Source organism: Arachis hypogaea, chromosome 11 (genome assembly GCF_003086295.3).
Source record: "Arachis hypogaea cultivar Tifrunner chromosome 11, arahy.Tifrunner.gnm2.J5K5, whole genome shotgun sequence".
Classification (NCBI taxonomy): Eukaryota; Viridiplantae; Streptophyta; class Magnoliopsida; order Fabales; family Fabaceae; genus Arachis; species Arachis hypogaea.
Genome location: NC_092046.1, coordinates 5,760,229 through 5,776,309, shown reverse-complemented (window position 1 = coordinate 5,776,309; position 16,081 = coordinate 5,760,229). Strand labels below are relative to the sequence as shown.

Below are 16,081 nucleotides of genomic sequence, written 5' to 3'. Positions count from 1 at the left end.
AAGACTACCAACCCTTCCAAGACAACCAATCCCCCCAAGGCAACAAAATCCACTAGAATCATCTAGCCCACTAAGCCCACCGGAATCATCCAGCCCACCAAGCTCAGCCGGTGCACCAAATTAGATAAGTCTAACAAACAAAAACTGCCCAATAAACCCAGTATATCAAGGAGACCCTGTACAAGGTCTACTGCTAGAGGACTCAAGAGTAAGGTATTTAACAATGAAGTTTCCTTTGATGTGTCTTCTGACTCCTCTGACAGTGAAGAAGATAGCCTTTTTAGGCCAGGCCCTGAGGAAGATAGTTCTTCTGATTCTGATATTGCAAAAAATGATGTCAAGATTGAGAGTAGGATTAGGAAAAATAAGGTACAAACAAACATGCAATCCAGAAATGTTAATCCACTGACAAAAGGGAATGAGAAGATATTGCTTGAAGACGATTCTTTGGTCCAAGAGGTTAGCGTGAGGAAGTTAATCTTGGATTTGTCGGTAGTTTTACTGAAGGTGCAGAAGATGGATTAGACCCTGGTGTTGATTCAGATGGCACTAATTCATGGCACGCAGAGGAGATGTAGAATCCTCCAGATTTAGAAGATGAGCTGGAAAAAGGCTATGATTTTGAGGATGCATATCCTATGTTTAGAGAAGGTGCAAGGTTTGGGGAGCTGCATCTTGAGGTTGGCATGAAGTTTGGAACGAAGTAAAAATTTAGAGAAGCTGTGAGAGAATATACAATTTAAAAGGGTAAGAGCATAAAGCTGGTTAAGAATGATAACATAAGGTGCATGGCAATTTGTAAGGTTAAGGAGTGTCCATGGGTTGCCTATGCATCAAGAGACCATGAGGACACGTGTTGGTAAATTAAAACCTTTAGGTAGCGTTTGGTAGAGAGACAGAGACTGAAAGACTGAGACTGAGAGACTGAGACTAAGAGACAGAGATAAAAATAAATCTCAGTATTCTGTTTGGTGCAAAGTGGGAGACAGAAATTAAAACAAGAATAAAACTCTAATTTAATTTGTACAAAAAGTAAAATTGGAATTAATTAATTGAAATGAAGGTATTTTAGGTATAAAATGTTATTAAAGTTTCAATCTCTGTCTCTAAAAATTTCAGTCCCCTGTGTCCTCACTTTTGGAAGTACTGAAATACTGAAATTTTAGAGACAGAGACAGAAATTTTAGTACCAGTTTCTGAGCCAACAAACATAATACTGAGTCTCAGTCTCTCAGTCTCTGTTCCAGTACCTCAAAACAAACGCTACCTTAACGATGACCACACTTGTCTAAGAGAGGACAAAAATCGGGCTACCAACAGGAATTTGGTCTGCAGCAAGCTTGTCAAAAAGGTGAAAAAATATCCTAATTTTAGACACTGCGAGGCTACAACATATTTTAAGACACGATTTGATTTGACACTAAACAAGAACTCTATCTCAAGGGCCTTAATGGATGCTAGAAGTGTGGTGTATAGTGATGAGAAAAAGCAGTATAGGATGGTTCGGGATTATAGTATGACCTTGCTAAAAACCAATCCTGGTTCCACAGTGCAAATATGTACCACATCACAACCAGATGGTGAAGTTACATTTGATAAGATGTATGTGTGCTTAAGTGGCTGTAAAAATGGGTTCAAGACTGGCTGCCATCCGTTGATAGGCTTGGATGGTGTATTCCTAAAGACACAATTTGGTGGACAAATTTTGTCAGCAATCGAGTTAGAAATAAATCATCATATCTACCCAATAGCTTGGGCTATTGTTAGAGTGGAGAATACAGAGACCTGAAAATGGTTTATTGAGTTACTACATCTAGATTTAGGTTACTACAAGGATAATGGCTAGTGCTTCATATCAGATATAGAAAAAGGTATGGAGACATGTTATATTTTGTGCTAATCTGATTCTATGATATATTAATGCTTATAGGTTACATTAGATATGTGATTGTGCTGTTACATTAAGATTGCTGATAGTGTGATGATAGGAATGGTTAGTATGACTAGTCATGGACTATTATGGTTTGTTATATATTGAATGTTAGGGACTTTTATGGGGACATTGAGTAAATGTTAGGGACTTTTATGGATATCGACTTGAGAGTCAGGGACTTTTATGTGCATATTAGATGAATGGTTAGATGGTTAGATATGTAAACCTATGATGATGTCTAAACTGTTCCATGAACCTATCAGGGACTGATATCAGTGGTGCAAGAGGTGATGCCCAATGTGCATCACTGTTTTTGCGTTTGGAATTTATGAAAAAATTTCAACAAAAATTGGAAGGATTTACAGCTACGGGATCTTTTGTGGGAATGTGCAAGGGAAACGACTTATCAAGAGTTCAGGGATGGAATGAACAAGATAAAAAGACTAAATGAGGATGCGTGGACATATTTAGATAAGTGGCCAATGGATGCTTGGACCAAAAGCTTAGTCAGCCATAAGCCGAAATTGGATAGCATATGTAACAATGCATGTGAGGTGTTCGATGCTAAAATCAAGGATGCAAGAGCCAAGCCCATTATAACATTGCTAGAGGAGGTTCGAATGTTCGTTATGGAGACCATCGCCAAGAACAAGGTGAAATTAAACAATCACACTGGAAAGCTCACATCGGTTATAAAGAGTAGACTGGAGAAAGTCAGAAAAGAGTCTAAGAATTGGAAGCCTATTTGGACCAGGGATAATGGATACAAAAAGTTTGAGGTGCATGGGCACCCAACTAACCATGTCGTGGACATAGGAAAAAGATTATATACCTACCAATTTTGGATGTTTACAGGTCAGTTGCTTATGTATAACAATTATGTTTGTATCCCAATTAATTACAATAACGCTTATGTGGCTCAAATGCATGGTTGATGTGATTGTTTGGCATATGCAGGTATTCCGTGTGTGCACGCGTGTGCTGCACTTTTTTGGGTTAACAAGCAACCAAAAGATTTCTTTCATAGATGGCTAACGATGAAATCATACAAGGAAACATATAATCATCACATTTATCCAATTCCTAGGCAACCATTATGGGAGCAAGCAGAGGATTGCAACAGGCCACATGCACCAAAAATCAAGAAAAAACCTGAAAAACTCAAGATAAAGAGAAGGATGGATGCAAATGAGAATGGTAGAGGAGGATCCAAAAAGTCTAAAGTTGATACAAAAATTATGAGTAACAATGAAAATAATATACATCTAAAAAGGCAGTTGGGGACCTTTACTTACAGTTTCTATAGTGAAAAGGGACATACAAGGAGAGGTTGCAAAATAAGAAGAAGAAAAATAATGGAGGTGATCCTGCACCTAAGCAGCAAGTTGGGCAGCCTCAAGATGATGGTGACCAAGGTGATGGAGAAAAAAAATCTTGTTGTGCAGTCTACTGACAACGCACCACCCACTACTATTGCACAACCAGTGGAGATAGAGATATCTCAACCAACTGCTTCTGAGGTAGAAGATTCTCAACAGGTAACTTAATATTTATATCATTAGGCAACCATTATTTAAGTGGAATGCTCATTTATGTGTAATGCCAATTTTTATTCATAAGGATACTGGTATGAAAAGGCCTTCAAAGTTGTCACCAAGAAGAAGATCCTCTCTACTAGCAACCTCTCCAACAATGAATCCCATGCAGGGTGCTAGTTCATGAATGACAACAAAATTTGCCAACTTGATGAAGTTCGTTCCTACTCCATGATTTAAGCCTCCAAAAAAGAAGAATTGAAGACTTTAGATAAATGTGTATAGGGCCTTCTGTTGTGTGTTATTAGACCTTTTCACTAGACAATGACTATACAAGGATGTGTAATCCTTTATATTTTGTTGTGATGTCCTTCCTTTTGAGGTAACTACATTTAACAGCTTCATGTTACTTGACTGCCCTTTATGTTTGTAACTGGCTATTTTTTGCTAAACTACAAAATTTATCTTATTACACTTATGCTTTGTGATTTTCAATCACATTTGTTGCCTTTTTTAACATATTACTATTTTTTTATTAAAGTCATGAACAAATATAAACACAATACATTCATAGTTATCTGGATTTTCATTCCATCAACAAACACCATTTTTACATTTATTGCTCATATAATGAATACAGGAAATCCAATACCAACTCATTCATGATTTACAATACAGGATAACCATCAACACTATCAACACAGATACTAACACCAACAACTGAGTAACCACTTTTTGCATCCGGGCATCTTCCTCCAACCTCTGAAGTCTCCAATCAAAGTTCATCTTCACTTGATTATCATCACCAGAAGACTCTGATTTATCAACATGTTCATCATTCTCAGTATCTACCCACACAAAAAGCCCACACCATCTCTTTTCACTTGTCTGTAACCAACAAAAGATATAACATGCTCAACATTCAGACAAGAACAAGAGAAGAATAGTGAGGTAAAAATAATCATAACAACACAAGTAATACTGGTAACTCATATTATAATTGGGACAACCATAAAATGGTTTGTTTGGATTTGAATTTGTCTCGGACCACCTAAGAATCGGCCGGTAGCCACAATCGCACCGTTCTAGCAACCCCGATCTTCTGCTCTTGCTTGGCGTTGTTGTCTGGTTCCAACTAAATGGGGAATGAATAGAGCTTCCACCAGCAGTGCTACTACTACCCATCATCAACGTGACGAAGAACAACAACCAGAAGAGTGAGAAGAGAATGATGAACAAGAAGAAGAAATAAGCTTTCTAAAAGTTTGAGAATTTAGGGTTAAATATAGAGGGAGGGACCAATATGGATATAAATTGGAAACGTGCCAGCTAAGCTAGCTGTTAGAGCCTTCCAGCATGGCGAAACAACGCCACGTCAGCGTTCCAGTGATGACTTATCACCAGAAATATATCCAGGGACCACTATGAGTACTCGGAGCTTTATCTGGAGGACTACTATGAAAAAATTGGGATCTTGAGGACTACATTGGGTATTCACGCGAATCTCAAGGACTATTATGGGGATTTACTCCTTAATTAGTGTATTTTAAATAGTGGACAAGGGTATATTTATATACATTACACACAGCAATTATAATTTGTCACATACATAAATTATTGTGACTCTTCTATTATCAATAGGTATAATGTTTCAAACATACAATATTTTTAAAGGGTTATGTCCTTTTAGCCAAAGGTATAATGTTTCAAACATACACTATTTTTAAAGGGTTGTATCTCTTTAGCCAAATGGTACTATGTACCTTTATTATAAGGTGAAAACTCAGGTGCAATCAACTCTACGAAAAGTTGATAGTTAAGAGCCGTTAAATGATTTAATTGATTTGGCTAAATTTTCATCTAACGGCTCTCAATGATCAACTTTATGTGAAGTTGACTATACCTAAATTTCAACCTTATTATAAATGACAATATATTAACAGTTGGTAACCGTTTGATAATAATAATAATAATAATAATAATAATAATAATTAATAAAAAATCAATTTTGTAAATACCTTTTATTTATGACTCACGTTCATCTCTAATATTGTTTTTATCATAATACTATGAGTTTAATTTTTATGTACTGACAGTTGTAAAAAAATTTTACACTGTATAAGCACATCTGTTTTTTTGGATGATCATTCATGCGGTCAAAGTAAAAGGTAGTTGTTTTTGCTAATATGATATTACATAATTGAATACACGTATAAAACTATTTTGCACTGATAGTGTATCAAAATTAAATTTTAATACTATTTATAGCATGCTGAGATAGATTAATGACTATCCTGCTAAACTTCTTAATGGCTATCTGAAGTGATAATTAATTTTTTTTATTTTAATTTGTCCCCTTACAAAACATTTAAAATACTAATCCTAATTTCAGCATCTCGTTAACAATTATATGACGAAAATAGGATGAAGGACTAATGTAAGTCATAGATGTTAAGTTGAAAAAAAAATTAAATAAAATGATATTTTGATGAGAACCAAATTAAAGCGCAAGTGTAATTATTCCAAGAAAAAAGTTTGGTAACAAAAAAATTTTAGTCATAATTAGTCAAAATTTTTTATAATTTATTTTATTTATATAACTTAATAATATTTTAATTTTTTATCTCATTTTCCTATCAATCTACTTATTATATTTTTATTAGTCTCACTTATTAATGATATTATTATCATATTCCTAATTATTATGCATTATTGTAATCACTATTTAATATTCATTTTTATAATTTAAGAATACAATAAAGACTAATAACAATTAAAAACAGTAATAATAATATTCATTAAATGATTTTAATTGTAATTGATTTTTATTTCTTTTAATTCATTTATTATCATTGTAAGTGTTGGCAAATATGAAAGATTGGTTTAATAGGTTTTTCATTGTTAATCTAGATCATAAAAGTTATTTACTTCCTCAAACCAAAAATCACAAGTCTATTTTAATTATAAGCACAATTAAGATAGGTTAAAAAAAATTATAAGAAGGAGTTGAAGAATAATTTGAATCACAGACGAACTCACCCGATGAGATTGTTGTCAGTCAACTAATTTTTGAGAATATGAAAAACCACACTAACTTTGATGAGGTATGATAATAAACTAATTTAATTTTTTGTGTGTTTTTATGTGCATTTATAATTATACTATACTAACTAAGTTTATACACATAACATTCATAAGTTCATATATATAATATCTATAATTACATACAACTAACATCTAAAAATTAAATTCATGTTTATTAGATATTACATCCATACACATATCATTTTTTAGTTATTGCATAAGTAACTATCAAATTAACATAGATATTTTTAAATTTTATCATAATTGAATTTGAAAAAATGTCAAATTCTTAAATTAATTTATTCAATTGATAAATTTACTCATAACATCCATAAATTCATACATATAACATCCATAATTTTATATTAATTACATCCATAATTTTGTATTCATAATTTCATACATATGATGTCTATAATTAATATTATCAAATTTTAAATTATGCATCTTATTGTATTCTTCAAATGATCTCATATGTGCACTAATAGGTCATAATTTTAATTATTTTAATATTTTTTATTTAATATTCATATGTATGCTTATTTATTGATTTTAATATAACGAATTAATAATTATTTTTAAAAAATTATTTTTTAATTTTTGTTTATATTTTATTTTTTATTTTTTATTTTTTAATAGCCTATATGTTAAATATGAATTGTATAGTAGAAATTGTTAAAATTTTTTAATTTAATCTCTATAATTTCTGTAGAAAATTTGTATTTTAATGGGTAATAATGTGATTGAGAGATATTAGGGATTTGATTTAGAAGAAACTGAAATTGATTTTGGAAAGAACATTAATAACTCTAAATATGCAGAAAAAAGATGAATGATAAAGAGAATGAGTGATAAGAAGATGTATGTTACTTACTTATCAAGAGAATAAGAATTTTTACGTGACATTTCTATATTGTAATTAATCTTTGCCTATCTAACATCACCATTTACTCCAAAGACCAATTCGAATATTAATGTATTTATTTTATATTTTTATTGTATTTAACTTTTAGATATACTTTATTTAAAGCAACAGTCGGCTTGTCTCCAAAGTCAAATTCAAATCGTAAAATCAATCACTAATATAATTATTAAATTAAATTATCTATATTACATTTTTTGAATAAGACATTTCTCCATTTGTACATTGGCATGCATATATATATATATATCATTTTATCTATGCTAAGAAAAGTCATATGTGATTGACTAATTAAGTTTGTAATATAGATATAAAAAAAAAAGTTGAAGTTAAAAACAAAAATAAACATTTAGCCCCAAGATTCATACTTGCAATTGAAAATCATGTGATTCATGAGTTGAATCCTCCCTCAAAGGTAGATTGGCTTGTGGGATGGTGGTGGTGTTAAATGGAAGTTCATCAATGTTTGAAGTTTCTTGTCCCAAATCTTCCATGGTTGATAATTGGTGATGAGCATTATTATTTGCATGCACCTCATCATGTTGATCAAAAGCTGATGGTGATGAAACATCATCTGACATGGTCTTCTCAGGTAACACAGATCTTGGTGATGATGCAATTGAGAAGATTAAGTTTTCATCTATTGATTCTTGCCTCGCAACTGATAATAACATGCTATGATCTTCATTGCTTTGTGATGAGTTCTCTATGTTATATTGCTCATTGGCTCGTATTAAGTTATTCAAATTATTGATGACTCCATTTATTAAATTATTATTCCCTCCCAAGTTATTATTGCTCCATTCCTCCTCCTGCTGGATGCAAAATAAAAATTTTTTTTTTAAGAAAAATGGAATTTGAATATTCTAATCAAGAAAAAAAAAGTACTTGCAAAAATGGTGACCATAATTTTTCATTTATGAACAAAAAGATTACCGTAGAAATAGATAGTAATGATCAATTCATATCTTACAAATCATAATATTATTCTCCTGGCCTCTTATTTTACTACATCTGTTTTAAAATAAATGTTAATTTAAGTGAATTTAAACATGATGGATGGTAAACAAAATGAAATAATTATGTGTCACTGAATTCTCATATAAAAAATAGAAATATATTACACATATTTATGGTCCTCATCCCAGTTCCTATTTATGGTCCACCTGTCATAAAAAGTAACTCCACATCAGCTTTTACGTCATAAACAGTAAATAGAAATTCAAAACATCTCTCTCTTCTCCATTAGGAGGAACTAACTTTAGTCCTTGTTGTGGTCCTACTTAATTAATTAATTAAAATACTTATAATCAATATAATTAATTTTTTTTAATAATGTAATTTAAATATTTAAATTTAAAAATAATTCACTATTAAAAGATATTAATATTAAATAAATTCATATATAACAATAATACACAATAGATGAATTTGGGGTTACACTAATTTGTAAAATTACTTAATACAAAGGAAAACATAATTAAACTCTATAGTTGACAACAAGCATTGTGAAATTGCCATATGTGTTCAATCAAGTCCTCCTTCAATTGTCTATGCTGCTGCCTATTTCGAAGTTGGGCATTTTTTTGGAGAAATTGATGGTATGGTGCAAAATCTTCCTCTCCCAGCTGAGGTTGTGATAAGCCATTTTCAACATCATCATACTCTAAGCCTTGAGCAAAATTTCCTACATAGCTGTTTCTTTCATCCTCAACAATCATATTATGCAATATAATACAAGCTCTCATTATGTTGGCAAGCTTTTTCTTTTCCCAAAAACGAGCTGGACCACGTATAATTGCAAAGCGTGCTTGCAACACTCCGAATACTCGTTTCACATCTTTTCTTTGCCCTTCTTGGTATTGTGCAAATAACTTGCGTTTCTCACCTTGTGGCTTTGAGATTGATTTGACAAATGTGGCCCATTCAGGATAAATACCATCTGCTAAATAGTATCCCATTGTATAATTATTACCATTAATAGTATAATTTACCTCCGGAGCACGGTCATTTAGAATATCATTAAACACTGGAGAACGATCTAACACGTTGATATCATTATTTGAACCAGAAACTCCAAAGAACGCATGCCATATCCAAAGGTCTGAAGATGCTACAACCTCAAGTACTATGGTTGCAACCCCACGATAACCACTCATGTACATACCTTTCCACGCCTTTGGACAATTTTTCCATTGCCAATGCACGCAGTCAATGCTACCCAACATGCCAGGGAAGCCACGACCCTCCGCCATTTGTAGCAGGCGTTGTACGTTATTTGGATTGGGTTTTCGCAAGTATTCATCCTGGAACACGGAAATGACACATTCAACAAATTTTTCCAAGCATTCAATTGTAGTGCTCTCACCTATGCGCACATAATCATCAACAGCATCAGCTGCTACGCCATATGCTAACATCCGTATCGCAGTGGTACATTTCTGAAGTGGCGACAAGCCTCTTCTTCCAGTTGCATCAACCCTCTGTTGGAAATACGGATAGACGTTTGAGAGAGCGTCTACTATCCGAAGGAACACATCTCTTCTCATTCGAAATCTCCGTCGAAAAATGTCAGCATTATACACCGGTTCATCTGCAAAGTAATCTTGGAAAAGGCGATCATGTCCTGCTTCTCGATCTCTGTTGATCCATCTACGAGTAATTGGGATAGGGCTTCTATCGATATCTTCTTCTTCTGAATCTTCGAGTAAATACTCATCGATCCAATTATCTATGAGTGTGTTATCTTGCCATCTTCTTTTGCCATACAAAGCCTCATTGAACATATCATCAAAATTTCTAGCCATATGGAGAAATGTAATTTTTAGTTCTCTGTCGAGGTGAGAAACAAAGAGTTGAAGTGGAGTTGTGGAGTCATTGATAGTTGATATTTATAAGTGTGTCTGCAATAAGTACCTTAACGGCTAATTTTGTAACGGCTAATTTTGCAACGGCTACTTTTGCAACGGCTAGTTTTGCAACGGCTAGTTTTCCTTAACGGCTACTTAACGGCTAATTAACGGCTAGTTTTGCAACGGTCACTTTCATGAACAATAACGACACAATAATATTGACTAATTTAAAAACTTACATCAGAAATAAATAAAACAAACTACATCACATACCAGTAATACGCAATAAATAAATAAGAACATACTACATAACTCTACGAATACAAGGAACCATTAAGTAAACCACTTGACCATTATTTTCTCACATGCAATCTCATGAAGAGCTCGTCGTTTCTCACTCATTGTAGACGTGTCAGCATTAAGTATTTGCATATCCATTTCCCTTTCTTTTGCTTTTATCTCCATTTCTTTAATATACCTCTGAGTTTGTAATTCTTGTTCTTTCATTGCCGCTTGAATTTGTAACTCCTTCTCTTTGATTGCCATTATCTTTGCTCTATGTTCCTTCTCCTCTTCTCTTTCTTTTTCCCTTTCCATTAGTTCCTTTTCTCTAACATTCTTAATATCTTCCATGAGAGATAATTTTTTGACAACCAATAATTTTCTTTCGCTAAAATCTTCAGACATCTGTGCTTTTCCCTTACCTCTTCGCTTGCTCTTCTTTGATCCTTGTGGGCGAACGGGAGAGTCCACACCGGGTTCGTCAGCCAACGGTGTTTCTGGGTTTGATGAGGATGAGTATGCTCTTGTTGCACTAACCTTGGTTCTCTTTGAGCCGCCACTCTGTGTAGGTAGTTGCCTTCTCTATTTTTGCTCCAACCGAAGCATGTTCCAATGCCTCTCAAAAGTGAACTTTTGACCATAATTTGTGGAATAAAGTTTATAAGCCAACTCCTTTATATCATCAGCGTTCGAACCACTCCTTATGTTTCGACTAGCTTGATCGTAGCAACCAGCAAATTGTGCAACAGCCTTGTTGATCTTATACCATCGTTTCTTACATGCAACTACCCCCTTGTCATGTCGGTGTAAAATTCTACACAATAGCTATGAATTCGACTCCAAAATGTTTCCCCCTTTTGATCGGTACCAACTACAGGGTCAGTTGAAACATTTAACCATCCACTGATCAGCATCTCATCCTCTTTCCAATGCTAGTGTTGAATACTATCTTGCCTCCGATCTTCAATATTATCATCATCATTAAGGTCGATAGCATCTAATCCACGAGGGTTGGCAAAATCTGAATATTGCGAATTTGGACTAGATTGTATAGGAGTCTGAGAGGATGGGTTAGAAGAGTCACCAACACCAGATGAGTTATGTCTTGATGCACTGAATTGAGTTGGAAACGGCAAAGAAGTTGGAGTAACATTTCCGATAGAGGGGTTAAATATGGATGAAAATGGAAAATGGGGTGTTTCTGAATTTTGATTTTGCGGTTGGAATATATGAAATTGATTATTATAAGGAGTTTCAAAAATTGAAATTAGAGAGATTTTGTGGATTTGGATTTTGAAATGTATTTGGTAGTATGAAGTTTTGATTTGGAACTTGAGAGTTTGAGGTTTGAGATTGTTGGGTATTTGGAATTTGAGGAAAGTTTTGTAAGTAATTGAAGAAAGAGTTGAGTTGGTTTGGATCCATTTTTCGAACAAAAAATAATAGTAGCAGAATTTTGATTTTGTAAACTTGGAAGAAGATGAAGAAGAGTAGTAGAGAGTGTGAGAATACAAGTGTATCTAAGTGGTATATATAGAGTAAAAAAATATTAATTTATTAATAATAATGGTAACATAGTAACGGCTAGTTTCTAACGGCTATTTGTGCAACGGTTATTTTTACAACGGCTAATTTAATATAATAATATAAATATAAATAATATTTAATATTATTTTTGATATAAATAATTAATATAAATCATTAATTAAATAAAAATATAATTACTTAATATAATTAATTATTATAATTATTATTAAATTAATTATTATTTAATTATTTAATATAATTATTTATTTTAATATAATTAATTAAAATTTTATATAATTATTTATTTAAATAATAACTTGCCAAATGACAAGTTATTATTTATTGCTCTCAGTCCCGTTAAGAGGGGCTTTGTCCCATCGGTGTCCTTGTGCAAGGTCCCCACTCTATTTTGCTCCAACAGTTCCAGTTCCCCTTTTGTCAGAAACAGGACCTCAACATATACCCATTGGAGTTGCTCTTAAGGATAGAATTCTTTTTTTTTTACCTTATTATTATCTTTGGTACTTTTAAATTTTTTGCTATAACTCTTTCACAATTAGAAATTTAGAATCCATGGTTTTAGGTAATTTTTTTCTTTGATTGTTTATATTTAAAAAAAAAAATAGTAAAATAAGAATAATATCAGTTTGGAAAAATTTTTATATTTTAAAAGTAGTTTAAAATTTTTACATTTTAAAAATAATTTATTAAAAATGATTTTTGAAAAATAGTTTTTACTAAAAACAATAATATTTATATTTAATAAATCAAATTAAAAATAATTTTTAACCAATATAAACAATAATAGTTATATTTAGTAAAATAATTTTTTGTTCGGTCGGTTGGTTCCTAAACGGGTCGGAGATGCTGTGTATACGGGGGGACAGGGGACCCGGATGTGGGTTGCTCGTGCGTGATTGGACCTCCCGGGCAAACGTTGAAGAGAGAGGAAAGGAGTTTCACGATCTCCCGGGCTGATGGTGTGATGAGGGGGGAGCCACCTGCAAAAGGGACTCCGACGTTCAAGTCAGAATCCGTACAATGTGGCAGAAAAAGTGAGGGTTAGGTGACGTACCTCGGGGGAGGGGTAGGGCCCTCCCCTTATATAGTCTGCACCTAGGGCGGGTCCTTCGGGATCAGATCCACCTTCCAGGAAACTTCCTTTCCTAGCTGTCATATACCTTGCGGGAGGGGAGGAAGTGTCTTGGGTTCCCTCCCGATTCGGGTTTTGTATACCCGTCGGGTCGGCCGAACGGGCCGGGACATTGGACCAGCTGGGCTGGGCCAGAAACAGTGTCCCCAACGCGCTAGCTACGGTCGTGAACGCCGTTGTTGGCGCGTTCTATTCTACTTTCTCTTTGGTTGGGTCCTCGCAGGGTCAGCCGCTCGTGATAGGGACGTGCCCCCTACGCGCGAGTGAGTTTCATCCGTTTCGAAGGAGTGTCATTCGTCGCCTCGTTCTCCGTGCTTATCATTAATGCCATTATGACTGATTTGAAAGCTTGGGGAAAAAGTCTGTTATACCCCTGACTTTCGCGCTTCCCTATAGTGGCAGTTATTCCTCAGTTTCCAGTTTTTTCCCCCCACTTTCGCGTTCCATTTTCTCATTTCTCAATTACTCCTGCGCTGCTCCTTCTCATTCTCCCTTTCAAGCCCTCTAGATTCTATTGCCTTGCTCTGCTTCCAATTCAACTGCATTCCCTTAGATTTTTCCAACTTTTCTTGACAACAATTTTTCTGGTAAGCACTTCTTTCTCAATCCCAATGCCGCTATTGTTGTTGTTGCCACTGCTTTGCTTTTGTAGTTCATAGGTTGTGTATGCCTATCTGTTTGGATTACGCCGTTGTTTAGCTAGGCTTTTAGGGGGGGTTACCACCGTATTTCTAGCCCTTTTTCATTTTGCTTAACTGTAGATAGACTTACTGTGACACGTAGTGCTAGTTCTGGCTTACCCGGTTCTCCGACCTACCGAACTCATTGACTAAGTGGTGCCCCCACTGTAGGTATGGCACAGCGTCCTGTTACGAGGGCTCCTGTGGACCGGTATGCCTGGGTGACATCAGATGTGAAGGGTACTCCTTCGCAAATAACTCTGGAGGAGCTCACGAAGTTTCGTCAAACCGACCAGTTGTGCAGGGGAGGTCCCGAGGAGGATCACTACGACGTGTTTGTTCCCACGGACCGGGAACGAATATGCCACCTTAATCTAAACACCCCCGGGTTGTTGATTGGATCTGGTTGTACAAAGTGATGTTCACCAGCCTGGGGGTTCGCATGCCCTTCCCCCCCTTCCAACTGGTGCTACTGAACTGATGTGACGTGAAGCCGTCGCAGCTACACCCGAACAGTTGGGCCTCCATCCGATGCTTCGAGATGGTCTACGAATATCTCGAACTACCGGTTTCAGTGGAGGTTTTCTTGTGATTTTTTGTCTTGACGAACCCCTCCAAGGAAGGGAAAGCCAAGAAGGGTTACATGTCTTTCCGGACGGCCCAGGGTAGATGGATTTTCGGGTTGTTCAAAGACTCTTTTCATGGTTTCAAAGAGAAGTACTTTAAAGTGCGGCCTGTTGAAGGTTGACAAACCCCAATTTGACGGTTTGTTTTGCATTGAATTTAGAACATTTTGATAACCTTTTGTCACATTTAGCCTAAGAATTAGCATGGTTTTGTTATCTCTTCCATAATTGTGCTTAAGTGTAAAAACATGCTTTTTAAGCCTTATTTTGGTGAATTCTAGTTTCTGTTTGATTCCATAAGATGCCTTGATGTGTTTGCTAGTAACCTCAGGTTGAAATAGGCTAGGCATGGATCAGAGGAAGCAAGGAAGGAAGCATACAAGTGGAGAGAAGCATAAAAAGTCAAAGAAGCAAAGTCAGCCATGCACGCGCACGCGCACAAGGCGCTCGCGCGCACATTGCAGAATCGACCAGGGACGCGCACGCGCCGATGCTGGCACATGACCTCATTAATGCAACACGTGCCTGGCGATTTGAGAGGGTTTCTGAACCCATTTTTGGCGCCAAATTGCTAAGGGAAAGGAAAAAAAGGATGAAGGATTAAGGGGAAGGCATCATCATCATCATTATCACTTAGGATTTTGATGACTTGAAACTAATCACTTTTTAGTGAGTGTAGTTTTGAGAATTAGTTTCTAGAGAGAGAAGCTCTCACTTCTCTCTAGAATTAGGATTAGGATTAGGTTTAGTTCTTAGGTCTAGATTTAGATTCATGTTCTTCTACTTCTATCTCTCAATTCCTCGTAGTTACCTTCAATCTTTTTCTATTCCTTTGATTGTAATTTCCTCTATGTTGTTCTTATATTTTGTTGTAGATCTACTATTGTTCATTCCATTTTCTTTCAATTCAATAAGAGGTAATTCATAATAAATGTGCTTTCTTTGCTTTTCTATTGTTGATCTCTTGCTTTTGTAGTTGTAGATTCCTTCAATACTTGCAATTAATAATGTTTACTTCTATTGCACTCTATGTGTTTGTTGAAATGCTTCTTTTAGTTTTAGTGTAGATTTTGTTCCTCTTGGCTATGGTAGAGTAATTAGTGACTCTTGAGTTATCTAATTCCTTTGATTGATTGATAATTAGAAGTTGTTAATTGATTTGAATGCCTCTAAAACTCGCCATTCCTTAGGAGTTGATTAGGACTTGAGGAATCAAATTGATTCATCCACTTGACTTTCCTTTACTTAGTAAGGGTTAACTAAGTGGTAGCAATGAACAATTCTCATCACAATTGAGAAGGATAACTAGGATAGGACTTCTAGTTCTCATACCTTGTCAAGAGCCTTTTTTATAGTTGTTAGTTTATTTTCATTGCCATTTACTTTTCATGCTTCTTATCCAAAACCCCAAAATAACTCATAACCAATAACAAGACACTTCATTGTAATTCCTAGGGAGAACGACCCGAGGTCCAATACTTCGGTTT

At 34.8% G+C, this 16,081-nt stretch overlaps 1 protein-coding gene across 1 annotated transcript; it reads left to right on the top strand.

Annotated features, from left to right (window-relative positions):
* Nucleotides 1–1,450: 1,450 nt before the first annotated feature.
* On the top strand, nt 1,451–2,868 carry LOC140175994 (uncharacterized). The gene is made up of 3 exons (XM_072205835.1): nt 1,451–1,762; nt 1,967–1,993; nt 2,290–2,868. Exons 1-3 carry the CDS (start codon nt 1,451–1,453, stop codon nt 2,866–2,868), a joined length of 918 nt encoding a protein of 305 aa, XP_072061936.1.
* Nucleotides 2,869–16,081: the final 13,213 nt, after the last annotated feature.

Excerpts from the sequence above, each read along its gene's own strand:
- LOC140175994 (XM_072205835.1), top strand. The coding sequence starts at position 1,451 with ATGGATGCTAGAAGTGTGGTGTATAGTGATGAGAAAAAGCAGTATAGG. Across the intron at positions 1,763-1,966 it reads ACCCAATAGCTTGGGCTATT|ATTGCTGATAGTGTGATGAT; the intron begins GTTAGAGTGGAG and ends TGTTACATTAAG. Across the intron at positions 1,994-2,289 it reads ATAGTGTGATGATAGGAATG|GATTTACAGCTACGGGATCT; the intron begins GTTAGTATGACT and ends AAAAATTGGAAG.